The sequence below is a fragment of the Solea solea genome, chromosome 14 (genome assembly GCF_958295425.1).
Source record: "Solea solea chromosome 14, fSolSol10.1, whole genome shotgun sequence".
Lineage (NCBI taxonomy): Eukaryota > Metazoa > Chordata > Actinopteri > Pleuronectiformes > Soleidae > Solea > Solea solea.
Window position 1 is genome coordinate 15,704,526 of NC_081147.1, and position 27,683 is coordinate 15,732,208.

The 27,683-nt window shown below is 36.4% G+C and overlaps 2 protein-coding genes and 1 long non-coding RNA gene across 4 annotated transcripts; 2 read left to right on the top strand and 1 right to left on the bottom strand.

Moving 5' to 3' along the window:
- Nucleotides 1–23: 23 nt before the first annotated feature.
- mrpl18 (mitochondrial ribosomal protein L18) lies at nt 24–1,851 on the top strand. Its single transcript, XM_058649934.1, has 4 exons — nt 24–257; nt 455–623; nt 1,317–1,551; nt 1,634–1,851. The coding sequence occupies exons 1-4, from the start codon at nt 176–178 to the stop codon at nt 1,709–1,711; spliced, it is 564 nt and encodes a 187-aa protein (XP_058505917.1). The 5' UTR covers nt 24–175; the 3' UTR covers nt 1,712–1,851.
- A 44-nt stretch (nt 1,852–1,895) lies between these two features.
- On the bottom strand, nt 1,896–13,644 carry si:ch211-203d1.3 (protein phosphatase Slingshot homolog 3). 2 transcript variants are annotated; one of them, XM_058649933.1, is made up of 17 exons: nt 13,505–13,644; nt 11,892–12,050; nt 10,525–10,562; nt 10,225–10,411; nt 9,431–9,546; nt 9,271–9,339; nt 8,522–8,587; nt 8,223–8,405; nt 7,742–7,835; nt 7,524–7,652; nt 7,231–7,277; nt 6,953–7,099; nt 5,663–5,863; nt 5,366–5,537; nt 5,163–5,264; nt 4,960–5,055; nt 1,896–3,306 (listed from the first exon to the last, which is right to left on the bottom strand). In XM_058649933.1, exons 2-17 carry the CDS (start codon nt 11,937–11,939, stop codon nt 3,169–3,171), a joined length of 1,833 nt encoding a protein of 610 aa, XP_058505916.1. In that variant the 5' UTR covers nt 11,940–12,050; nt 13,505–13,644; the 3' UTR covers nt 1,896–3,168. The 2 variants fall into 2 exon arrangements, with proteins under 2 accessions (XP_058505916.1, XP_058505915.1); XM_058649932.1 differs by having other exon boundaries at nt 5,163–5,291.
- On the top strand, nt 3,625–7,883 carry LOC131472595 (uncharacterized). Its single transcript, XR_009242106.1, has 2 exons — nt 3,625–3,685; nt 6,311–7,883. It is a non-coding gene; the product is annotated as an uncharacterized LOC131472595 (long non-coding RNA).
- Nucleotides 13,645–27,683: the final 14,039 nt, after the last annotated feature.

Below are 27,683 nucleotides of genomic sequence, written 5' to 3' on the forward strand. Positions count from 1 at the left end.
TGCTACTTCTACAGTGGCACCGAGTGGACCGGATGTTGTGCGAATGTCAAAGATGGCGCTGTTCGTGTCACGCTGAGTTGTTAACAAATTATTCGTGTTTATTTGTTTTACCTGATGCTGGCGAACTGACTGAACCTTTGTGTTAGTTTATGAGGCAAACTCAAGTGAGGAGGAAATGGCTCTGAGTGAGTTTAATCGCAGCGTTCGACTGTTTTTAACCCGCATTCACCGATGTGGCATCGCTGCGAACCAGACAGGTACGTTCAGTAGGTCATTTACATCACAGCTTGCTCAGACGTACGCTCTCATTTAACTCTAATTGTTCAGCTCTATTATATATGAAGACTAAATAGCTCTGTAAACCCTGTACCCTCTGTAAATATAGTTCAGTTGTATGTGTGAACTCACATAAACTAATCCACGGCGTTGGCTTTTTCTGTCCGTCTCCTTTAAGCTCGCTGTCTGAGTCATGCGGCCTGTCAACCGGAGCCCAGCGCGGATGAAAACGAAGCCGTGAACCCGACCTTTGTCAACAGAAACCCTCGGAACCTGGAGCAGATGGCTCTGGCTGTGAAGGACCGGGGGTGGAAGACGAATTGGCCCCACAGGGAATTTTACCACAGGTCGGTGTGTGTCAAAATCCTTAATTAAGTGTATTTCGCCCTACTTTGACATGGAATAAAAAGCTTATTTGCTTATTTTAAGTTGTCCAAGATTCATACATCTTGTCCTCTGTTAAGGTTTTGGCAGGATTACTCAAAAAGTACACAGTAAAAGTATTTCATATTATTCATGCAGGTTGTCTAGGAAGTACTAAGTTCAGTGGTATATGAATCTTGGACTACTTATGAAAAATACGTTTTTTATTCCATGTCAAAGTAGGGCGAAATAGACTTAACCTTGTCCTCTGTTAAGGATTTTGACAGAGGATTACTCAAAAGGTACACAGTAAAAGTACTTCATATTATTCATGCAGGTAGTCTAGGAAGTACTTCGTTCAGTAGTGTTTGAATCTTGGACTCCTCACAGTCACTCCCAGCTTGCTTCATAAAATGAACTCTGCACATTTCTGTGTATTTGAATATGTAGCTTGGCCTCCTAAAGCTAAAATATACATGAACATTTTTAACAGTGTGTTGCATTTCTTCTATTCTTATACTGCACCACAACAGAACAGGTTTTAGTATGAAACAGTTTTTGAGTAGTGACTCTGTAATGACATGTTTACTACAGAGATGTACTGTATATACTAATATTGGAAAAGTAGTCTTATCTTTTTTTCTCTCTCCTTTCTAACCATGTTTATTGTGATTCAGGTTGGTGTTTTCTCGCACCCAGCATCACGTGACGGCACAGGTGTTCTCCAGCAGCTCTTCTAACCCTGTGCTGACCTGCTCGACCACAGAGTGGGCGCTGAAGAAGGAGCTTGCTTCCACGAGGTGTGTGGCAGCGTGTCAAGCTGTGGGCGAGGTGCTGGCACAGCGATGTCAACAGGCTGGAATCACGAGGATGGTGTACAGGGCCATTCCATGGACGTTCCGCAGTGATGCTGTGAGTACATAAGCATCAATTGACCACCCCCCCAGCCCCGAATGTGCCCGCTTTTACTGATTTTTTTTTTGGTCTTTCACAGGTTCAGAAATTCAGAGCAGCAATGAAAGAAGGAGGAATCACACTCAGTGAACCCAGAAGGAAATATGTGGGCACCTAAATTAAGTTTTCATCTGTTTTTGTACAAAAGAAATAGCATAACCCTTAATCTCTGCTCTGTTGTGCATTACAACTATATCTGATATTATCATGGCTAGCACAAGGTTGTTTTTCCTTGCATATAAAGTGTTTCTGAACAAAGGCATTTGTCCTCTGATGTGTTGTTCAATCAAGAAACAAAGGGGTGGGTGGTTTGATATTTTTATTATTTTTCACTCATAGTTTTTGTTGTAAACAAGAGTGAGGTGCAGAAAGTTGTGAGATTAAAGCAACAATGCATAGAGATGTGGACTTAAATAAAAAAAACAACAATTTGATCATAGCACAGCATGATGTTGGCTCAGCAGTGGGAACAGTGTGTGTTATGGTATTTTAAAGTGCATGGTTTCTGCTTCCCCCCCCCCCCAACTGAGCATGCAGGGTAACTGCTATGTACGCTGTTGTCATACCAGCATGAAATCTTCCACATCAGCATCTCGCGATCAGAAATTTGAAAACAATATATTGATAATTTGTGTATTAAATGTTCATTTAAATAATGAACAATTTGCTCTCAAGCTGCTGTAAAGCAAATAATACACATCTAATTCAGCAGTTGTGTTGATACAGTATGTATATACATATATATATACACTATCTGTGGGTGTATAGAAAAGTTTTAATGCATACATATGCTTAACTTCAGGAGATCACATTTATACTGCAATCACACCAGGTGAGAAATACAACAGGGTGTATATAATGTTGAGCCACAACACGGTAAAATCATTCAAGACACCAGCAATGGATTTGTAGTTCATTCTCAGGTTGGAGGCACTCGCACAGTTCTGGTGTTAAAATACAATTCACAAAGTGAAATTGGTGAAATGGTGATATGATAAATATTTTCATTGAAATATTCTGCATATTCATTGGCACACTGGAACACAGTTTGGCAAACAGGCTTGTGCCATAAAACTGGCCCTGACTTGGTCTGTAATGCACATCTTAGACACAGTAAAATCCTCCATTCTGTGAGCAATGCACATCTGTAAAATAACCTTCAGATAAAAGAGAGAAAATGCAGAACATTGAAAACCTACCTTAGACTGGCAGTTTAATTTATAGAGAACAGTAAACGAGAACTCTAATTGCATAGATATCTCTGGAGTGGTAACAAGAGCTGGAGAAGGAAAGGTGGCAAGGGTGGTTACATGGACAGAGAGACTGGTAAGTCTCTGTGTAATAGAACATTTTAATAATACAAGTATCAATGAGTTATTCTGGCTTTCACTGGTGTAGCGATATTGCATTTTCATGCAATTAAAATTACCTTCAAAACATAAATTACATCTTCCAACATCTAAAATAGCAGATGTGGCAGGATTTGTGTTCAAGAATCTGAACACCACCATGTTTGTCCTCAACTTTGCCACCTTCCCAGGACCCTCTCCTTGCTCCACCATGTCTTTGATCACGTTAGGGTTTACTCTGCCCAGCATCTGCTAGGCTGCGTGGTTCTGGTGAAACATCGACACATGCGTTCTGGTGAGTCAGACCTCGACGGCCATGGCTTCGCTTCCGCTGTCTTGGAGAGCGCCTTGGACTGGCAGGAAGCTTTGAAAAGAGTAATTAAGTGACAGTAGTTAAAGCGCCAATGTGTAACTTCTGTTGCTCAAAAGAAACTGCTAGCTTTGCTATCTGTGTGCAGTGTGGGAATGTTGCATGGGGACATGAAAACAAAACACTGCTATGCTGAGAGAGTTGTGTGGAGCTGACATTTGTTTATATTTAAAGACTACACACTACAGCTTTTGTAGGAAAGTCTACTGGTACCTGTTATCTAGCACATTTACACCTTTGAGTTACGTTTTAGTTTGTCCTAGTATGCTTTCCATACCTACGTTACGTCATATCCTCTTAACAACAAGGTACGTTGATTCCGAGGTGTGATGAAACTGTGGTGGATACCAGCCGTGTGCGTTCATGCAGAAACGTGAGTTTACCTGCCTTGTTGGACAGTGAATACTGTCGCCATAAGTCAGTGCTCTTGTTTTCTTGCTGTTTGGCTGTTGTATTTTCGCTAGTTTAACTATGTTGATCCAGAAATGCATGTTTGTTTTCGCTCGCGGTAAAATGCCATCTGGTCGTCTAGAGTACTGCAGTGATTTATTTTGTCCGCTAGATGGCGACATTGACCATAAAATACTGTGTTTTGACAAGTTACTCTGGGATGATGTATTTTGAGTTATTGGAATGCTGTTCAAGCCAGTTAAACTAGTGATTAACCCAGGATGTTTAAGTCTAACTTAATTTGTATATTTTTGGTGATTATTTAAGATTAATAATCATATGCCGTTAATGTTATTAGTAGATTATGATGACTGGATATTACAATATATCATTATTTTTCATTTACTTTAGGACCACACATACACCCATACATGTCCACTGACCCACCTGTAACTCCAACAATTGATTATTAAAGAACGTTAAGGAACCTCTCTTTTTCCTGCTCTCTGATCGGTGCCCCTTTCCTCAAAGTGCTATCAAGCCAGCACATTCCCAGAGTACCCACCCTATCACAGCTTTAAAATATAGCTGGAAATGTACTGACAACAGAGCCACATGATGAGCGGGTTAATTATGTGCTTGACATAATTGAATGGAATTAATAAGCCGCATTATTGATGATTCAGTATTCCTTTGAAATGAGAAATATTATCTGATTTGAACTTGTTTGATTGATTGTTTTCCTTGGGGGAGAAAAATTGATACAGTGAAATATTGCAACATTTTGTGTGGCAATATATTGCTTTTGAGACACCAAATTAACTGATACCTAATGTTACAAATAAACATTCATCTTTTTGCATGAAAAATATCAATTGATGTTTCAGTCCACTAGATGGTGCCAAGTGCTCACTGTCACTAGAGCTGTTGTGCAAGTATATCTCAATCAATGATTTCGCAAATACTCAGCATATCAGATATATCGCAATATCGTGATAATATCGTATTGTGACTTAAATATCGTGATAACATTATACATTGGTGTCTCTGGCGACTCCCAACTTCCCCAGAAGCTGACAGATGAACACAGATGAAATTTCTATTACTTCTATCTATTACAAAGAATTTACTGTCTCTTTAATTATGTTTGTACTACTTAATTCTCATATACTGATAAAACAAAACACTAGAAAACACAGAAATATTACATGTTATATCTTTAAGGTCACTTGTTTCTCAACATGCTACTTCATTTACCTGCTCATGACCCTTATCATCATCATCCAGTTCACTGATGGACTGCATGAAGGATAGGAGGTTCATCCTGCCGCTGCGATTAACACTGGGAGTGACCTGGGGATGAAGCAGAGATTTAAAAAAAATAATAATGATAATTGAAGAACTGATGGTTACAGTGGAGTGGCAGGATGTACATTCAATGTGGGGGGCAGCAAACACACCTTTTCTGGTTCATTCACACTTATAATGGGACCAACAGCAGGTGGTGCTGTCTGCACAGGCTCCTTGCTGGTGTCAGACACGGAGGCAGGTTTTTCAAACACCTGTGTGCGTTTGAGAATGTTTAAGAGCTGAAGCCATGAAGATAAAAAAAACAAATCAGTGGGATTTGAAATGCTATGAACGTGTTGTTGTGACTAATTACCTCTAGTTCATCTTTTTCCTCTGAGCTCTCTTCCTCCTCTTCAAGATCCTCCTCCTCCTCCTCCTCCTCTTCTTCCTCCTCCTCATCCTCCTCTCCTTCCTCCTCTTTGCGCACAGACTTCTGTCTCTGGTCTCTTGACTTTCTCCTCCAGAGCGTGTTGTGACGCTGCTGACTGAAATGATGAATGGCCAGATGGCACAATCCACAGGTGAATTGATGCGAGAAGAAGCAGTGACATCGAAAGAAAATATTTTAAAACTGTCTGGCATTTTCATGCCTAACACCATCATGTCTGACCTTGCATTGAGGATGCCATTGTAGGTCTGAAGCTGCTTCATGAAACCTTCATTGGGCTTCACAATGGGCCGGCAATCCCTAACGTAGGCCATCGCCACATCCAACGACCAACGCTGCTGCTTCATGGCATAGGCCATCACCGTGGATGAAGAGCGGGAAATGCCCATCTTACAGTGCACCAACACTGCCTGTCCACTCTTCCTGCAACACACAAATCAAGAGAAGCTCCCTCAGTGGTTTAGAGCTTCTGCCTGACAAACACTAAAAGGGTAGTGATTGGAATCAAATGGAAAAGGACAGTGAATGTCGCAGTGTTTACCAGCATCACATGCATTTCCAAAAAACCTAGCAGTTAAGAAGCGACATGCTGATTAGAAAGTGGCGGCATTGAAGTATTAGAAATGTTTCCAGTGAATGTAAACAACTGTTCGTATTACACTTTGTTTGGATGATGCAGTCAAGACATGGCTTGTGGCTTCCTTTAACATCCTTTCACTATTACCATTAATCTCTTTTAGGAGCCCCTCACGACGTGTGCACACGTTTTGTACTATGTCAAGTGCATTTATATTATTGTAGTGTGCTTGTATGTTATTGCTTTGTTATTTCTATTGTAAATATAATTTTTTTTTGGTACACTTTATCCAGGAGGGGCCAGAGGCTCTGGTGGTTTGCTCTCCATGACCAAAGACTGGGTGATGACTGTCGACTTGGAGAGGCAACAGAAGATACCATTACACATCATCCAGACCACACTGTGACCTGATACCCTAAGTCTCAGAGGCTACAAGGCAGCTGACACTGTTAGAGCTAATGGTGCCCTGGGCGGAGAGGATGGAGGAGGCTCAAGAAAGGAAGAGGGAGAAATATAACGAGCTGGTAGAGGGCTGTCAGAGCAAGGGGTAGATGACGAGGTGTATGCCAGTGGGGGTGGGCAGTCAGGGATTTGCCGGCCATTTCCTGAATAAGGCAGCAGAGAAAGCTTTGTGAAGAAGTTGATGCCACTTGGAACCAGGCAGTTCGCCTGGACGGGGCTGTCTGTTGCAGGACCCAAAACACCCAGTGACACAAGGAAACAACACTGAAGATAGTTTGCATAATGTAACTGAGTGGAAATGTAAGTATGTTTCTCTGGGTAACAAACAGGAGGTTGTGAAGGACAGCTATTTTCTGCATTTACCACATATAAATGTGACAGTTTCTACAGCTGATGGTTGCAAAAGATTGGGCGATGCCTTTTCACAAGTTTGGATTCAAGTACTTTTGTAATGTGTGTGGCGTCAGGACTACCTTGCCTTGCTGATGAAGTTGTACGTGTCTGGCCAGTGGCAGAGCAGGTCAGTGGCTTCAACATCGTGCACTCTGATGTTCATGTAAGTGAAAGACTCGGGGAAAAAGTTGTCGATCTCTCTGGTCACATTCAAAATGTAGCCGACACTGAAAAACACACAGAGACACTTAAACCTAGAGCCTCGGCAGGGACTCTCTCGTGTGATGAGAGAATGGAAACCGAAGACAACAGCAAGAGCGCACAGAGCTACGGAAACGTTGAAGGTGAAAACACTGACTTGTTTTTCTGCAGCTCCTCAAAGTTGGCCGCGTTCCACTCAGAACCCTGAAACCAGATAAAAGGAGACTTTCAACTGAGGCCACAGAGGAAGAAAAGCAAAGGGCCTTCACAGCCGTCTTCCCTATTGCTGTCAACACATGACTCGCAAAGGGGAAGTCACAGTCACGCACAACGCCCTGGTGAAAACTGAAAGCACACTTCCTTCAGTTTACTGACCAAGACAAAGCAAAGACTTCACATGATGAACTTTTAATTAAACGCTGCTATCTTGGAAGCCGAGCAGTCACTCACCAGGTAAAGATAGTCAAATATTTTAGAGGGTTTGTCCATCTGAGCCATAGTGACCAGGATCTCATTGTCAATGTATTCCTTGAAAGGTCTCATATCAAAGCCTACTCTGGACTCTAGGGAAGTCTTCACCTACAGGAGAGCAGAGGAGAGATCAGTTAATTCAGGTGTGCACAGATTTTGCTCTAGGAGTTCTTCGACCTCATGTGCTCATGTCTCACCATTTTAGATGTGATGTTGTCCAGATCCTCAGTCCTCATAATGTCTCTCAGGTGCTCTTTGATCAGCGCCTCCTTGGTGAGTCTGTCTTCCGACCTTCCCACAAAGAAAACAATAAATAACATTTTTCATTTCAACACAGAATGTAACACAGCTGATTTTACGTTTGTTTTTGGTTTTCATAGCCTTAGAATAAGCCTTTTTTATATGCAAACAAGCGATTCGCGTCTTTAAATGGAAGTTTACTATGCAAACGAAAAAGAACAACATTCTTTCTTGTGTGTGAAGGCCACCAAAGTTCTGTGACACATTTAGAGTGATGGACCTTTAACTTTCCATATATACCGTACAACATATAATACTCTTTTTAGTTTGTTAGTTTAACTGTATGTATATATGTTTGTGACAGTGTGAGTTTCACCTCAGCCACTTCCCAGAGAAATAAGAGGCTGAGATGAAATGTAAAACAGGACAGATTCTTACCTCTGTCCAATACAGTCCTTGCGGACCGAGTGCAAGTCGTCCATGACCTCCCATTCATTGAGGCAGAAGCGATCTGACTCGACGTGATTGTAGTAGTGCTGGGCCCAATCCAGACCACAGCCTGGGATCACTGCTGCCTTGACCGCCCGCTCACAACAGCCGTGCAACGCCTGCAGCACTGACCTTAGGTCATCAGTGGAGGGGGACAAAAAAGTGTTATGGTCTTGTTTAAGTACAAGGTGATATTCTGGATGCTATATAAAAAGGACATTAATGAATGTTTGTCAGCTATTACGCACCACATGGTCTGCATGGAGACGGGCTTAAAAATCCTGGTCACCTCTGCTGAGGTCACACTAAAACCACTGTGGAGATAAAGTCATCAACATGAGCTGCAATAATTAAGTCAGGAAGAGAGAGGGAGAGAGAAAAGAGGAAGTCACAGTGATGAGAAGCATTATAAGCATTGCTGCAAGGCAGACTAATAGTAACAGTCCAACATTGAGTTATTTTTAGAATCTAATGATATAATTATTCACTTATTCAGTGCAATGTCTGTTCTTGTGAAGAAAATTAGCACAGTTGTAGGTGTAGGTGACGAGATGAGCATGGCAGTGGATAAACTGTTTTTTAGATCTGTGCACTTTAAGTTTCACAACGTTCTCTACACTCTGCTCTGGGCACTGATGGCTGAACATTCTGAGAAACTCACTGGTTGCATTGAAGTGTAATTACCAGCGTTTCCAGCAGTGAAAGTCTCACTGGCCTATATTCACCATGCTTTCCTTTCCAAAAAACGCATGAGAACAGTCTGAGTGAGGATATGATCAGCTGTAATTTATGGAAAATGACTCAACTCCATAATTAGTATCATGACTCATTCTTATTATCATTGGCCAGAATCCAAGATATCAAGCAGCACCGTCTGTGCTGCAGCCTCTGAAATGCATTTATCATGTATTTTGCTGTTTTTGCTTTAATCCTCCCACACATCTTGTGTGTACAACTGTTTTAAGAGAAACTAATGTTTCTTTTAAATATTTCTTACCCATCTCCATCCAGATAAACCTGTGTGTCGCTCCATACCGGCAAAACCAAGCCGATGGTGCACTGATCACTGCAAAGAAGTGGTGAGGAACACAAATTGAAGTTTAAAGTCTAGCTGAACAAGACTTTGTTAACCTGACCGGCACGGTGGTTACACACACCTGTCTAAGTTGGGGAAATCTATGCCCAGCAGGATGCTCTCATGTTTGCTGCCAAGGGTGGAAACGACAATCAGGTACCGAACTCTAGCAGGGTTGATGGACTCCAACTGCACTGCCTGTATATGAGGGTGCAGAGGATGTTTGAGACAGAAAAAGAGAGGCAACAAGCAACTGATGCTCAAAATCAATGTTTTCTCTGTGCAACACGTGCAGTTTCTTCTCATGGTTTCTTCTCATGGTATCTAATCTTAATCAATTTGGCTGATTGCACTATTTTCCTTGGCCTTACTGGAAAAGTCACAACAGGGAAGTGAGTGTAATGGTTTGAGGGAAATCCAAATACTGGCTACAATCTACCTACATGTATGTTATTTTTTAGCTCATTATCTGAAGAAAATATTGTTTCAAACTGCTTAATGTGTTGTTTCTAATGCCCATTTAGATGATAATGTTGGATAAATGTCTCTTCATGAGATGTGATTTTTTTATTGGTGTTTGTTGATTTGTCAACTGTCAGATTACGTCACAATATCTTTTATTTTGAAAGTAAATTCTAATTTAACAAAAACTGATTAATCTTTCAGTGCAGCTGACTCAGGGAAACAATATCACACCCTCTCAAATTAAGTTCACTTAATCCTTTTGGACGTTTTAGTAATATGATCTTACACCTTCCAACTTCCAGTTATAACTGTTACTGTTATTACAGTTGTATGTCTGCATATGTATGTATCTCAACACATATTGAGATTTAATGATCTGATGTGCAGCTTCAGAACAACACCAGTCCTTACCAGCTGGATGGTATCTTCTGGCCTGAGCTGCTCAATCATGGCATGCAGATGTCTGTGTCGGGTTTCTGAAGCTCCACCGCTATGCTCCACTGGGGAAGATGGAGAGGGAGGGGTCTCATCATGGCCGTCTACTTCCTCGCCTTCTTCCAGCAGAAGCACCGCCCCCTTCACGAGGGCAAAGCTCTCCCTGGATGCAGACAGACATTCGTTAGTTTGTCTTTAAGTGGCCGGTTATCGTTCTGTTATGAGTGAAATTAAATGTCAGTTCAGAGAGGACATGGCTCTATAGCATATATAAACCTTTTCTGAAGTCTCCCTCTTCTTTGGAGGCTTTCATCCTTTAAAAAAAACACACAGACACACAGAAAACAGGCTCATTAAGAGGAAGGAAAATTATATATTTTTTACTTTTGTGTGTGACGTTGGATTTTATACAAACCAAATTTTGAATGGTCTTTTCTATATAGAGATTACATATAAACATCCCCAAGAGATTAGTATGCAGATTCTTGGGTTGTATATGTAATACACTAGTAGTTAATAGCAGCACACTTTTTCTAATACTCCCACATTTCTAATGAGATGAAGACTGGTGTGTTAACACACTCTTCACAAAGAGTTAGTGTTAGTCACAGCATGTGATGTTTTTTCTGTTTCAAAGAGGCGACACAAATGACCGGGAAAAAAATGTTCATTCTTTTTCTTGGGCGAAATGTGGTTCAACACAGATAAGGTGCAGAGGAAGACAGACACAGAGTGATATGTGAGTAGAGGGAAGAGGACACTAAGTGTGAGGGTTGGGCAAAGACTAGCAATGAAACTATAGAAGGAGAGAGTAAAAAATAAAGTAGAAGTGCAATACAAGAAGGGGAAGAGGAACGAACAAGAGAGAAGTAGCAGCCGTATGGAGGCTTTAAGGAGACAGTATCTTTACCTGTTACTCAACCGACAAGTCCAGACAGATTCAAGAAAATAAACTGAAATGTAAGAGGAGAAGTGGGCTGGAGCCAGGAAAAGAATGATGAGAGTTTGAAGAAGAAAAAAGGGGGAGAGCACAAGTTAAGAAAGTAGAGTGATTAGATCATGTGAGAAAATATGCAAAAAAAATGTGGGGGGGGGGGGGGGGGGCAAACATGGACCCACAGTCAGGTCATCTATGATTTTATTGATGATGATATACACGAGAAGAGATAATGTTACAGACAGAGGCTGATGACACAGGGTTTTTATGATTATGTGTATGTTTTAAACTGTGGCAGTAACAGTTAAGATTTAGACAGACAGTGATTCAATCACTCACAGTAATTGCTGTAATCGTCGAGGTAATCAATTTTCCCTGTATGCCTGATAGATCAATTACATCCAACAGCCTCATTTTATCAGTCAGGCAAATACAGTGGTGATATCCACAAAGTACACATTCATGAATGATAAAAAAAAAAACAATCGCACAATAAGTTGTTCGTGGATAATCTTAAACGTAATATATCATGTGAGAGACAAATATGTGAAAAATGCTGTGTAGCTTGCAGGCATACAGTCATAGTGAATTATTTTTCACATATTTTTTGAAGTGCCACAACGGGAAGCCTGCATTTATTCTGTGTATGATGCAAAATGCCCAGCAGGTCTTTGTACAAACAAGGCATGAGTATGAAAGAACTCACTGGACCAGTGGAGAGAGATGGATTCCTGTGCAGGGTCAACAAAGCCATCGCACCAATCCTCCACTAAAGCTGCGGCTACTGACAAGCTCAGACAGGCTCTGCAGGTTCCTCAGTCGACAGTGTGCGGTGGGTGGGGTAAATGCTGGTATTTCTTTGAGTCTGAAATGACAAAATGAATATTTAGACATGATTATATCCAGGCATTTAGGCACGGCATCAAAGGCATAAAGAGTGTGTGAGGACGACCATCTTCATTGAGTTGGAATAACCATCAGATGACATCACTTTACAAGCACTAACAAATCAGTATGAGATTCCTCCAAATGCAGCCATTCACCCATTCATACCGTGACTCATGTGACCTCAATGACTCACATGATGGGGGTCTAGGTCAAGGCTCAAGGAATGTCAAGATGTTGATAAAAGTTGCAGTACGTAACTTTTGGTGATTTTTTTTTCTTGTTGCTGATGTTATTATTCTGCAGAAAGGATGTCACATTATTTCAACACTACATCATCCATCTAAAAACCTGCTCTTTTAAGCAGGGACAGTGTTTTCAGTCATATAACAACCTGTTTGCACTTTGTCTCGTCTCACTAACGCAATGTTACTGCCACCTCCATCTGTCTTGACATAATAAGAATCACTTCCTGTGTACAGAGTGGGAATGTTGCTGAGCAACGAGATCTTAACACAGCTTTACTGAGAAACACATAGAGAGTCATGTGGAGTTGATAGACTTAATCGGCATTGTGTAAACTCAGTTCACAATGGTTTGACTCAAACAGACATTCGTTGATATCTAAATGTTATGCACTTACGTTTTAAATGCCGTATGTGTCACTTGGAAATGAAAAATGTAACTTGTGTTCCAGTTCTTTCATCTCCCTCCACAAAGGTGCTAAACAGCATGCTCAACTACTATATTTAACACTAGCCTGGTTTCCATTCAAATGTATCACACATTTAAACCCAGATTTCTAAAAAATGCAGTTGAAGAAAATGCGCATTTTGGTGCACCAAACATGATCAAACAGAATTCCATGACTTAAATAGAGGAAGGTTTCCTAAATGTCATCCATCAATTATGGAATTGGTTCCACTGCAGTTCGCTATCACATTGAACTTTAATCAATACTGCAATTTTTCGCCTAGCTCAGCATAAAAACATTTATATAAGACATTTCAAGCTTACTTTTAAATTTCAGTTTTTTCATTCAGCGCAAATAAAAACTTGCACTTGAAAACAGGATGATGGAAATCCACTAATAACTGACTCTGTATAAGTACCTTATACCTTATAGACTTCGAAAACAAAACAAAAACTATGCCTTTAACACAAGTGATGTGGTAATGCCTGCCTTATATGGCAGCATATCTTAGGATAGGAGTGACTGGAGCTTGTTGCATTCAGGCAATGCACTGTGACAACAAGCGAGTAGTGACAGCGCTGAGGTGTGACCAGACTGACCCACGAACAACAAGTCCGAGCAAACACATGACGACAACATTAACTAACATAATTAACTGCTGCTGCTGCTGCTGCTGCTGCGGCATCCAAGACAACTGTGACGAATAAGACTCAAATGAGTAGAGAAGACAAACATCTCACCTTTCCCACAGAGACGCCCAACTCCGACTTCCTGCTTCAGCAACTGATTGTCTGTTTGAATCGTCAGCTTCTCGGTTAGTCAGTAGAGCGGACTTCACCCACTACAGCGATGCGGCCATTTCTCAGCGGAGGCGGAGGGGGCGGGGCAGGGCAGGGGACGTAGAAGATGAAATCAACGTAACATCCGGTCCTTTAACGTCTCTTATCACACAGAGTTTAACGTGAGTATTAAGAGTATTTATTATTATAGACCTCCAACTAAAGCCACAGCGGCCTTAAATTAACAGCACTGGTTATTCTTGTCTCAGCATTGGTAATCATTTGTATGTTTCTGCAATGGTTAATGCACTAGTATGTAGAAGCTCTTTAACTGAAATTATATTTGTAATGCTAAACTATAAATATTATTGTTAACCATGAATGTTCATTAATGACCTCTGGCATCAACACAGCATTTTTGCTGAGAGAACTGCAGTTGACTGGATATTTTCTCTTTTTTTGGACCATACTCTCTAAACCCTAGAGATGGTTTCAGCAGTTTCTGAAATATTCAGACCAGCCCGGCCTGGCAACAACAACATAAATCACCCATAAATCAATTTTCCTCCTCATTCTAATGCTCAGTTTGAAAATGGACAGGTCATGTTGGTTATGTCTACATTAAATGGATGGAGTTGTCATGTGATTGGCGACAGGTTTGATTAGATTATCATCTTGCTTTTTTTTTAAAATATAATTTTAATTGGACTTAAAAAGAAGATTAATAATAATAATAATAATAATAATAATAATAAAGACGGAAGCCTTTGCATTGTTTTCATCATATAGTGTTCCACATCAAAACAAACACTTCTATTTTGAAATTCCTTAAAATACTGTCACACATGTTGTTGTGTCATGATGTATTATTGTGAATTTAAAGCTCTTATTGCCTGCCTCTACTGAAAGTGTTTTCTTCCACTTGACTGCCCCCCTACCATGCTTGAGGCTCAGTGGCCCCCTTTCCCATTTTGTGTATTTAGTGCAGTTTCTAAATAAAGCTTAACACTTTAATTAAACCCTTAACCAACATTAAACCCTTCATATCATTTAGATTTATTATTTGGCTTAATCTGGGGTGTTTTACAGTATGGACAAGTATGAATGAACAAAACACTTGAATGACCACACAGTCTTTCCTAAACTCTTATTGCTGATGTGGGATTGAAACGTTGTCAGTGCTTTAGTCGTGCTCTTGGGAGGTTGCTATGGCTTCAGTTGTCCACCAGATGTCACCGTCACTGAAGCGTTAAAGCTTTGGATCATTTTCGACACAATTTTAAGCCTCAGTGCTTCATAAGGCTTCACTTGCCCACCACTAGTATTGCTGAAAGTCGGATTGCCTTTTTCATGGATATCTGCTGTGTGATGATCAAAAGTAAATTTTGTATCAATTGTGAATCCAAGGTATCTGAAATGGTCTACTGTCTCTACTGCTTCATTCCGGATGAAGAAACTGAGTTGTGATATTCCTGAATTGAGTTTGTCTCTGTGAGGAGGCCAAGAATGGCTGTGTCATCTGCATATTTGAGGAATATGGTGGTGGGTGAGGGGTTTGTGCAGTCATTTTTTGTACACTGTGTAAAGGAAAGGGCTCAGAACACAACCCTGCGGGTCTCCGGTGTTGGTGGTGAGTGCAGGCGTGGTTATTGTGCCGCTAAGGAAAAATCTCATAGTAAAAAATATTTTTTTTTTATATTCATAAAAAATATATTGTTTTCTTTGTAGAGTGAGAGAAATGGAAGTGTATCGATATCTTCTTGCACCCCTATATGTTACAGATTATTTATACCTACTGTATGCTGTGATTCTATAACCCAGTTAACTCAGAACTGGTAAAACAAGAGAAAAGAAGCCCACAAGCATCAAATACTGCATTTTTAACTGGTCAGTTGTTGAGCTTAAGATAACCTTAATGTAGCTTGTTTTATCTTACAGTCCTAATTAGTGTTAAGTGAAAGTGTTAATGTATAATTTATAGACATTTTCAAGTGTCTGTTTCTGTTGATATAAATATAGACTTGTGTTTTTGTCTATTTAGATTACATTATTTTACTTTTTTCAATGGAAGTAGTAGGAGGTGATCGTAAATGACATAAACAGTAGAAAAAACTATTGTTAATCAAATAAGTTACTGTTAAATTTTCCCTTCCAGCATATCATAAACAATTGTAATACTTCAAATGAGATGGTGCATAGATCTCACTTGATCTCAGCTGATCTGTCTCTGATCACAGGGCCAAATCTGATAGTAATCAGCACCATGTATGTGGGATTTGACCGCATGGCTCTTGATGAAATCAAAAAACGGTATGTGAAGCCAGAAGAAAACTGGTCACTCAAAAATCTTTAATGCACATACTTCATAGTGTGATTACAAATTGTGCTTCTGTGTGTTTTCATCAGTAGCATATGTGTTGGATACACTCCAGACGTGCTGACTGATGCCACAGCTGAACTGACTGTAGCTTTGCTGCTGGCCACAGCTTGCGGATTACCAGAGGGAGTGGAGAAGGTCAAGAAGTCTATAACCCATCAAGAGAGGTCTCTACTAACCTTTGACAAAAAAGTCATAGGTTATTATGTCATCCAAAATATGAAAAAAAAGTCATGAGTTACTATGTCGTCCAAAACTGGAAAAAATGTCATAGGTTATTATGTCGTCCAAAATGTGACAAAAAAGTCCTACTTTATTATGTCATCCAAAATATGACAAAAAAGTCATGAGTTAGTATGTCCTCCAAAATATGACAAAAAAGTCATGAGTTAGTATGTCGTCCATTATGTCGTCCAAAATGTGAAAAAAAGTCCTACTTTAGTATGTTGTCCAAAATGTGTAAAAAAGTCATTGGTTAGTATGTCATCCAAAATGTGACAAAAAGTCATAGGTAAGTATGTCGTCCAAAATATTACAAAAAGTCATAGGTTAGTATGTCGTCCAAAATGTGAAAAAAAGTCATAGGTTAGTATGTCGTCCAAAATGTGAAAAAAAGTAATAGGTTAGTATGTAATTCAAAATGTGACAATAAAGTCATAGGTTAGTATGTAATTCAAAATGTGACAATAAAGTCATACTTTAGTATGTCGTCCAAAAAGGGACAAAAAAGTCGTAAGTTAGTTTGTCCTCCAAAATTGCAATACAACATCAAAGTTTAGTATGTTATCCAAAATGTGGAAAAAAGTCATAGGTTAGTATGTCCTCCAAAATGTGAAAAAAGAGTCATACTTTACAATGTCGTGCAAAATGTGCAAAAAAAAATTATACTTTAGTATTTCGTCCAAAATGTGACAAAAAAGTCATAGGTTAGTATGTGGTCCAAAATGTGAAAAAAAGTCCTACTTTAGTATGTCGTCCAAAATGTGAAAAAAAGTCATACTTTACTATGTTGTCCAAAATGTGAAAAAAAAGTCATAGGTTAGTATGTCGTTCAAATTGTGACGAAAAAGTTATAGGTTAGTACGTTGTCCAAAATGTGAAAAAAAGTTATAGGTTAGTATGTCGTCCAAAATGTGAAAAAAAGTTATAGGTTAGTATGTCGTCCAAAATGTGAAAAAAAAGTCATAACTGAGTATGTTGTCCAAAATATGAAAAAAAAGTCATACTTTAGTATGTCGTCCAAAACGTGACAAAAACGACATAGGTTAGTATGTCGTTCAAAATGTGAGAAAAAAGTCATAGGTTAGTATGTCGTTCAACATGTGACAATAAAGTCATACTTAAGTATGTCGTCCAAAATGTGTAAAAAAAAATCCTACTTTAGTATGTCGTCCAAAAAGTGACAAAAAAGTCATAGGTTAGTATGTCCTCCAAAATTGCAATACAACATCAAAGTTTAGTATGTTATCCAAAATGTGAAAAAAAGTCATAGGTTAGTATGTCGTTCAAAATCAATCAAAAAAGTCATACTTTAGTATGTTGTGCAAAATGTGTAAAAAAGTCATTGGTTAGTATGTCATCCAAAATGTGACAAAAAGTCATAGGTTAGTATGTCGTCCAAAATATTACAAAAAGTCATAGGTTAGTATGTCGTCCAAAATGTGAAAAAAAGTCATAGGTTAGTATGTCGTCCAAAATGTGAAAAAAAGTAATAGGTTAGTATGTAATTCAAAATGTGACAATAAAGTCATACTTTAGTATGTCGTCCAAAAAGGGACAAAAAAGTCGTAAGTTAGTTTGTCCTCCAAAATTGCAATACAACATCAAAGTTTAGTATGTTATCCAAAATGTGGAAAAAAGTCATAGGTTAGTATGTCCTCCAAAATGTGAAAAAAGAGTCATACTTTACAATGTCGTGCAAAATGTGCAAAAAAAAATTATACTTTAGTATTTCGTCCAAAATGTGACAAAAAAGTCATAGGTTAGTATGTGGTCCAAAATGTGAAAAAAAGTCCTACTTTAGTATGTCGTCCAAAATGTGAAAAAAAGTCATACTTTACTATGTTGTCCAAAATGTGAAAAAAAAGTCATAGGTTAGTATGTCGTTCAAATTGTGACAAAAAAGTTATAGGTTAGTACGTCGTCCAAAATGTGAAAAAAAGTTATAGGTTAGTATGTCGTCCAAAATGTGAAAAAAAGTTATAGGTTAGTATGTCGTCCAAAATGTGAAAAAAAAGTCATAACTGAGTATGTTGTCCAAAATATGAAAAAAAAGTCATATATTAGTATGTCGTCCAAAACGTGACAAAAACGACATAGGTTAGTATGTCGTTCAAAATGTGAGAAAAAAGTCATAGGTTAGTATGTCGTTCAACATGTGACAATAAAGTCATACTTAAGTATGTCGTCCAAAATGTGTAAAAAAAAATCATACTTTAGTATGTCGTCCAAAAAGTGACAAAAAAGTCATAGGTTAGTATGTCCTCCAAAATTGCAATACAACATCAAAGTTTAGTATGTTATCCAAAATGTGAAAAAAAGTCATAGGTTAGTATGTCGTTCAAAATCAATCAAAAAAGTCATACTTTAGTATGTTGTGCAAAATGTGTAAAAAAGTCATTGGTTAGTATGTCATCCAAAATGTGACAAAAAGTCATAGGTTAGTATGTCGTCCAAAATATTACAAAAAGTCATAGGTTAGTATGTCGTCCAAAATGTGAAAAAAAGTCATAGGTTAGTATGTCGTCCAAAATGTGAAAAAAAGTAATAGGTTAGTATGTAATTCAAAATGTGACAATAAAGTCATACTTTAGTATGTCGTCCAAAAAGGGACAAAAAAGTCGTAAGTTAGTTTGTCCTCCAAAATTGCAATACAACATCAAAGTTTAGTATGTTATCCAAAATGTGGAAAAAAGTCATAGGTTAGTATGTCCTCCAAAATGTGAAAAAAGAGTCATACTTTACAATGTCGTGCAAAATGTGCAAAAAAAAATTATACTTTAGTATTTCGTCCAAAATGTGACAAAAAAGTCATAGGTTAGTATGTGGTCCAAAATGTGAAAAAAAGTCCTACTTTAGTATGTCGTCCAAAATGTGAAAAAAAGTCATACTTTACTATGTTGTCCAAAATGTGAAAAAAAAGTCATAGGTTAGTATGTCGTTCAAATTGTGACAAAAAAGTTATAGGTTAGTACGTCGTCCAAAATGTGAAAAAAAGTTATAGGTTAGTATGTCGTCCAAAATGTGAAAAAAAGTTATAGGTTAGTATGTCGTCCAAAATGTGAAAAAAAAGTCATAACTGAGTATGTTGTCCAAAATATGAAAAAAAAGTCATATATTAGTATGTCGTCCAAAACGTGACAAAAACGACATAGGTTAGTATGTCGTTCAAAATGTGAGAAAAAAGTCATAGGTTAGTATGTCGTTCAACATGTGACAATAAAGTCATACTTAAGTATGTCGTCCAAAATGTGTAAAAAAAAATCATACTTTAGTATGTCGTCCAAAAAGTGACAAAAAAGTCATAGGTTAGTATGTCCTCCAAAATTGCAATACAACATCAAAGTTTAGTATGTTATCCAAAATGTGAAAAAAAGTCATAGGTTAGTATGTCGTTCAAAATCAATCAAAAAAGTCATACTTTAGTATGTTGTGCAAAATGTGTTAAAAAAATTCATACTTTAGTATGTCCTCCAAAATGTGAAAAAAGAGTCATACTTTACTATGTTGTGCAAAATGTGTAAAAAAAATTCATACTTTAGCATGTCGTCCAAAATGTGTAAAAAAATTCATACTTTAGTATTTCGTCCAAAATTGCAATAAAACGACAAAGTTTAGTATGTTGTCCAAAATGTGAAAAAAAATAATGTCGTCCAAAATGTGACAAAAAAGTCATACTTTAGTATGTCGTCCAAAATGTGAAAAAATGTCATAGGTTAGTATGTCCTCCAAAATGTGAAAAACGAGTCATACTTTACTATGTTGTGCAAAATGTGTATAAAAAGTTCATACTTTAGCATGTCGTCCAAAATGTGTAAAAAAATTCATACTTTAGTAAGTCCTCCAAAATGTGAAAAAAGAGTCATACTTTACTATGTTGTGCAAAATGTGTATAAAAAGTTCATACTTAAGCATGTCGTCCAAAATGTGTAAAAAAATTCATACTTTGGTATGTCGTCCAAAATTGCAATAAAACGACCAAGTTTAGTATGTTGTCCAAAATGTGAAAAAAAATAATGTCGTCCAAAATGTGAAAAAATGTCATAGGTTAGTATGTCGTTCAAAATGTGACAAAAAAGTATTACTTCAGTATGTCGTCTAAAAAGTGACAAAAAAGTCATAGGTTAGTATGTGGTCGAAAATGTGAAAAAAAGTCCTACTTTAGTATGTTGTCCAAAATGTGAAAAAAAGTCATACTTCACTATGTTGTCCAAAATGTGAAAAAAAGGTCATAGGTTAGTATGTCGTTCAAAATGTGACAAAAAAGTCATACTTTAGTTTGTCGTCCAAAATGTGTAAAACAAATTCATACTTTAGTATGTCGTCCAAAAAGTGACAAAAAAGTCATAGGTTAGTATGTCCTCCAAAATGTGAAAAACGAGTCATACTTTACTATGTTGTGCAAAATGTGTAAAAAAAATTCATACTTTATCATGTCGTCAAAAATGTGTAAAAAAACTTCATACTTTATTATTCCGTCCAAAATTGCAATAAAACGACAAAGTTTAGTATGTTGTCCAAAATTTGAAAAAAAGTAATGTCGTCCAAAATGTGACAAAAAAGTCATACTTTACTACGTCGTGCAAAATGTGTAAAAAAAATTCATACTTTAGCATGTCGTCCAAAATGTGTAAAAAAAATTCATAGGTTAGTATGTCATCCAAAATGTGAAAAAAAATTATAGGTTAATATGTCGCTCAAAATGTGACAAAAAAGTAATACTTTGGTATGTCGTACAAAATGTGACAAAAAATCATAGGGTAGTATGTAGTCCAAAATGTGAAAAAAAGTTATAGGTTAGTATGTCGTTCAAAATGTGACAAAAAAGTCCTACTTTAGTATGTGGTCCAAAATGTGACAAAAAAGTCATAGGTAAGTATGTTGTCCAAAAATACCAAAAAATCCGTGAAAATAGTCATAGTATAGTATGTCGTCCAAAATCACTCAAAAAAGTCATAGTATAGTATGTTGTCCAAAATCACCAAAAAAAGTCATAGTATAGTATGTCGTCCAAAATCATTAAAAAAAGTCATAGGATAGTATGTCGTCCAAAATGACTATAAAAAGTCATAGTATAGTATGTTGTCCAAAATCACTCAAAAAAGTCATAGAATAGTATGTTTTCAAAAATCACTCACAAAAGTCATAGTATAGTATGTCGTCCAAAATCACCAAAAAAAGTCATAGTATAGTATGTCGTTCAAAATAAGACAAAAAAGTCATAATATAGTATGTCGTCCAAAATGAGTCAAAAACGTCATAGTATAGTATGTCGTCCAAAATTTGTCAAAATCATAGTATGGTCTTTCGTCCAAAATCAGTAAAAAATGTCATAGTATAGTATGTCGTCCAAAATCAGTCAAAAATGTCATAGTATAGTATGTCGTCCAAAATGAGTCAAAAATGTCATAGTATAGTATGTCGTCCGAAATCAGTCAAAAATGTCATAGTATCGTATGTCGTCCAAAATCAGTCAAAAACGTCATAGTATAGTATGTCGTCCAAAATGAGTCAAAAAAGTCATAGTATAGTATGTCGTCCAAAATTAGTCAAAAAAGTCATAGTATAGTATGTCGTCGAAAATCAGTCAAAAAAGTCATAGTATAGTATGTCGTACAAAATCACCTAAAAAAGTCATAGTATAGTATGTCGTCCAAAATTTGTCAGAAAAGTCATAGTATAGTATGTCGTCCAAAATCAGTCAAAAACGTCATAGTATAGTATGTCGTCCAAAATTAGTCAAAAAAGTCATAGTATAGTATGTCGTCCAATATCAGTCAAAAAGGTCATAGTATAGTATGTCGTCCAAAATCAGTCAAAAAAGTCATAGTATAGTATGTCATACAAAATCACTATAAAAAGTCATATTAAAGTATATCGTCCAAAATGACTCAAAATAGTCATAGTATAGTATGTCGTCTAAAACCGCTATAAAAAGTCATAGTATAGTATGTCGTCCAAAATCGGTCAAAAAAGTCATAGTATAGTATATCGTCCAAAATCTGTCAAAAAAGTCATAGTATAGTATGTCGTCCAAAATTTGTCAGAAAAGTCATGGTATAGTATGTCGTCCAAAATCAGTCAAAAACGTCATAGTATAGTATGTCGTCCAAAATGAGTCAAAAAAGTCATAGTATAGTATGTCGTCCAAAATCAGTCAAAAAAGTCATAGTATAGTATGTCGTCCAAAATTAGTCAAAAAAGTCATAGTATAGTATGTCGTCCAATATCAGTCAAAAAGGTCATAGTATAGTATGTCGTCCAAAATCAGTCAAAAAAGTCATAGTATAGTATGTCATACAAAATCACCTAAAAAAGTCATAGTATAGTTTGTCGTCCAAAATCAGTCAAAAAAGTCATAGTATAGTATGTCGTCCAAAATCAGTCAAAAATGTCAAAGTATAGTATGTCGTCCAAAAATACCAAAAAATCCGTCAAAATAGTCATAGTATAGTATGTCGTCCAAAATCACTCAAAAAAGTCATAGTATAGTATGTCATCCAAAATCACTTTAAAACGTCATAGTATAGTATATCGTCCAAAATGACTCAAAAAAGTCATAGTATAGTATGTCGTCTAAAATCGCTATAAAAAGTCATAGTATAGTATGTCGTCCAAAATGAGTCAAAAATGTCATAGTATAGTATGTCGTCCAAAATGAGTCACAAAAGTCATAGTAAAGTATGTCGTCCAAAATCAGTCAAAAATGTCATAGTATAGTATGTGGTCTAAAATAGTCATCGTGTAGTATGTTGTGTAAAATCACAACTGTCCTATTTATCCATCAACGATGGGCTTTGAACCAGTGTTACTTAATATTGAATTCTGAATGGGAGCGTCACAAACCACTAAGCCAACTGAAAGAATGTCCCCAAACCACCTGAAATGTCGTCCAAAATGAGTCAAAAACGTCATAGTATAGTATGTCGTCCAAAATCAGTCAAAAAAGTCATAGTATAGTATGTCGTCCAAAATCAGTCAAAAAAGTCATAGTATAGTATGTCGCCCAAAATTAGTCAAAAAAGTCATAGTATAGTATGTCGTCCAATATCAGTCAAAAAAGTCATAGTATAGTATGTCGTCCAAAATCAGTCAAAAACGTCATAGTATAGTATGTCGTCCAAAATGAGTCAAAAAAGTCATAGTATAGTATGTCGTCCAAAAGTAGTCAAAAAAGTCATAGTATAGTATGTCATCCAAAATTAGTCAAAAAAGTCATAGTATAGTATGTCGTCCAATATCAGTCAAAAAAGTCATAGTATAGTATGTCGTCCAAAATCCGTCAAAATAGTCATAGTATAGTATGTCGTCCAAAATCACTCAAAAAAGTCATAGTATAGTATGTCATCCAAAATCACTATAAAAAGTCATATTATAGTATATCGTCCAAAATGACTCAAAATAGTCATAGTATAGTATGTCGTCTAAAATCGCTATAAAAAGTCATAGTATAGTATGTTGTCCAAAATCGGTCAAAAAAGTCATAGTATAGTATATCGTCCAAAATCTGTCAAAAAAGTCATAGTATAGTATGTCGTCCAAAATCAGTCAAAAATGTCATAGTATAGTATGTGGTCTAAAATAGTCATCGTGTAGTATGTTTTGTAAAATCACAACTGTCCTATTTATCCGTCAACGATGGGCTTTGAACCACTGTTACTTAATATTGAATTCTGAATGGGAGTGTCACAAACCACTAAGCCAACTGAAAGTATGCCCCCAAACCACCTGAAATTGTTGTCCAAAATGAGTCAAAAACGTCATAGTATAGTATGTCGTCCAAAATTTGTCAGAAAAGTCATAGTATAGTATGTCGTCCAAAATCAGTCAAAAACGTCATAGTATAGTATGTCGTCCAAAATGAGTCAAAAAAGTCATTGTATAGTATGTCGTCCAAAATCAGTCAAAAAAGTCATAGTATAGTATGTCGTCCAAAATTAGTCAAAATAGTCATAGTATAGTATGTCGTCCAATATCAGTCAAAAAGGTCATAGTATAGTATGTCGTCCAAAATCGGTCAAAAAAGTCATAGTATAGTATGTCGTCCAAAATCACTAAAAAAGTCATAGTATATTATGTCGTCCAATATCACTAAAAAAAAGTCATAGTATAGTATGTCATCCAAAATCGGTCAAAAAAGTCATATTATAGTATGTTGTCCAAAATCGGTCAAAAAAGTCATAGTATTGTATGTCTTCCAAAATCACTCAAAAATGTCATAGCAAAGTATGTCATCCAAAATCACTCAGAAAAGTCATAGGTTAGTATGTCGTCCAAAATCGGTCAAAAAAGTCATAGTATAGTATGTCATCCAAAATCACTATAAAAAGTCATACTTTAGCATGTCGTCCAAAATGTTACTAGAATGTCATAGTATAGTATGTCGTCCAAAATCACTATAAAAAGTCATAGTATAGTATGTCGTCCAAAATCGGTCAAAAAAGTCATAGTATAGTATGTAGTCCAAAATCGGTCAAAAAACGTCATAGTATAGTATGTTGTCCAAAATCACTCAAATAAGTCATAGTATAGTATGTCGTCCAAAATCACCAAAAAAAGTCACGGTATAGTATGTCGTCCAAAATTACCAAAAAAAGTCATAGTATAGTATGTTGTCCAAAATCACTCAAATAAGTCATAGTATTGTATGTCTTCCAAAATCACTCAAAAAAGTCATAGCATAGTATGTCTTCCAAAAATCACTCAAAAAAGTCATAGTATAGTATGTCATCCAAAATCGTTAAAAAAGTCATAGGTTAGTATGTCGTCCAAAATCGGTCAAAAAAATCATAGTATAGTATGTCGTCCAAAATTGGTCAAAAAAGTCATAGTATAGTATGTCATCCAAAATGACTCAAAAAGTCATAGTATAGTATGTCTTCCAAAAATCACTCAAAAAAGTCATAGTAAAGTATGTCATCAAAAATCGTTAAAAAAGTCATAGGTTAGTATGTCGTCCAAAATCGGTCAAAAAAATCATAGTATAGTATGTCGTCCAAAATTGGTCAAAAAAGTCATAGTATAGTATGTCATCCAAAATTACTCAAAAAAGTCATAGTATAGTATGTCGTCCAAAATCCCTCAAAAAAGTCATAGTATAGTATGTCGTCCAAAAACCGTCAAAAAAGTCATAGTATAGTATGTCGTCCAAAATCACTAAAAAAAGTCATAGTATAGTATGTCATCCAAAATCACTATAAAAAGTCATACTTTAGCATGTCGTCCAAAATGTTACTAGAATGTCATAGTATAGTATGTCGTCCAAAATTGGTCAAAAAAGTCATAGTATAGTATGTCATCCAAAATGACTCAAAAAAGTAATAGTATAGTATGTCGTCCAAAATCACTCAAAAAAGTCATAGTATAGTATGTCGTCCAAAATCCGTCAAAAAAGTCATAGTATAGTATGTCGTCCAAAATCACTAAAAAAAGTCATAGTATAGTATGTCATCCAAAATTGGTCAAAATAGTCATATTATAGTATGTCGTCCAAAATCGGTCAAAAAAGTCATAGTATTGTATGTCTTCCAAAATCACTCAAAAAAGTCATAGCATAGTATGTCTTCCAAAAATCACTCAAAAAAGTCATAGTATAGTATGTCGTCCAAAATCACTCAAAAAAGTCATAGTATAGTATGTCGTCCAAAATCACTCAAAAAAGTCATAGTATAGTAAGTCATCCAAAATCACTATAAAAAGTCATACTTTAGCATGTCGTCCAAAATGTTACTAGAATGTCATAGTATAGTATGTCGTCCAAAATCACTATAAAAAGTCATAGTATAGTATGTCGTCCAAAATCGGTCAAAAAAGTCATAGTATAGTATGTCATCCAAAATCGTTAAAAAAGTCATAGGTTAGTATGTCGTCCAAAATCGGTCAAAAGAACCATAGTATAGTATGTCGTCCAAAATTGGTCAAAAAAGTCATAGTATAGTATGTCATCCAAAATGACTCAAAAAAGTCATAGTATAGTATGTCGTCCAAAATCACTCAAAAAAGTCATAGTATAGTATGTCGTCCAAAATCCGTCAAAAAAGTCATAGTATAGTATGTCGTCCAAAATCACTCAAAAAAGTCATAGTATATTATGTCGTCCAATATCACTAAAAAAAGTCATAGTATATTATGTCGTCCAATATCACTAAAAAAAGTCATAGTATATAGTATGTCGTCCAAAATCGGTCAAAAAAGTCATAGTATTGTATGTCTTCCAAAATCACTCAAAAAAGTCATAGCATAGTATGTCTTCCAAAAATCACTCAAAAAAGACATAGTATAGTATGTCGTCCAAAATCACTCAAAAAAGTCATAGTATAGTATGTCGTCCAAAATCACTCAAAAAAGTCATAGTATAGTATGTCTTCCAAAAATCACCAAAAAAAGTCATGGTATAGTATGTCGTCCAAAATTACCAAAAAAAGTCATAGTATAGTCTGTCGTTCAAAATCACCAAAAAAGTCATAGTATTGTATGTCTTCCAAAATCACTCAAAAAAGTCATAGCATAGTATGTCTTCCAAAAATCACTCAAAAAAGTCATAGCATAGTATGTCTTCCAAAAATCACTCAAAAAAGTCATGGTATAGTATGTCGTCCAAAATCACTATAAAAAGTCATACTTAAGTATGTCGTCCAAAATGTTACTAGAATGTCATATTATAGTATGTCGTCCAAAATCGGTCAAAATGGTCATATGTCGTCCAAAATCACTATAAAAAGTCATAGTATAGTATGTCGTCCAAAATCGCCAAAAAAGTCATAGTATAGTATGTCGTCCAAAATCACCAAAAAAAGTCATAGTATAGTATGTTGTCCAAAATCACTCAAAAAAGTCATAGTATAGTATGTCGTCCAAAATCGGTCAAAAAAGTCATAGTATAGTATGTCATCCAAAATCACTATAAAAAGTCATAGGTTAGTATGTCGTCCAAAATGTTACTAGAATGTCATAGTATAGTATGTCGTCCAAAATCACTATAAAAAGTCATAGTATAGTATGTCGTCCAAAATCGGTCAAAAAAGTCATAGTATAGTATGTTGTCCAAAATCACTCAAATAAGTCATAGTATAGTATGTAGTCCAAAATCGGTCAAAAAAGTCATAGTATAGTATGTTGTCCAAAATCACTCAAATAAGTCATAGTATAGTATGTCGTCCAAAATCACCAAAAAAAGTCATGGTATAGTATGTCGTCCAAAATTACCAAAAACAGTCATAGTATAGTCTGTCGTTCAAAATCACCAAAAAAAGTCATAGTATTGTATGTCTTCCAAAATCACTCAAAAAAGTCATAGCATAGTATGTCTTCCAAAAATCACTCAAAAAAGTCATAGTATAGTATGTCGTCCAAAATCGCCAAAAAAGTCATAGTATAGTATGTCGTCCAAAATCACCAAAAAAAGTCATAGTATAGTATGTTGTCCAAAATCACTCAAAAAAGTCATAGTATAGTATGTCGTCCAAAATCGGTCAAAAAAGTCATAGTATAGTATGTCATCCAAAATCACTATAAAAAGTCATAGGTTAGTATGTCGTCCAAAAT

Bases quoted from the DNA above. Each gene is read 5' to 3' on its own strand.
- mrpl18 (XM_058649934.1), top strand. From the start codon at position 176: ATGGCTCTGAGTGAGTTTAATCGCAGCGTTCGACTGTTTTTAACCCGC. The intron at 258-454 runs GTACGTTCAGTA...GTCTCCTTTAAG, and splicing joins CATCGCTGCGAACCAGACAG to CTCGCTGTCTGAGTCATGCG. The intron at 1,552-1,633 runs GTGAGTACATAA...GGTCTTTCACAG, and splicing joins GGACGTTCCGCAGTGATGCT to GTTCAGAAATTCAGAGCAGC.
- si:ch211-203d1.3 (XM_058649932.1), bottom strand. From the start codon at position 11,939: ATGGCTTTGTTGACCCTGCACAGGAATCCATCTCTCTCCACTGGTCCA. The intron at 10,563-11,891 runs GTGAGTTCTTTC...TTTTTTTTAAAG, and splicing joins CATCTCTCTCCACTGGTCCA to GATGAAAGCCTCCAAAGAAG. The intron at 7,278-7,523 runs GTGAGTGACTGC...ATCTGGTTTCAG, and splicing joins TATTTGACTATCTTTACCTG to GGTTCTGAGTGGAACGCGGC.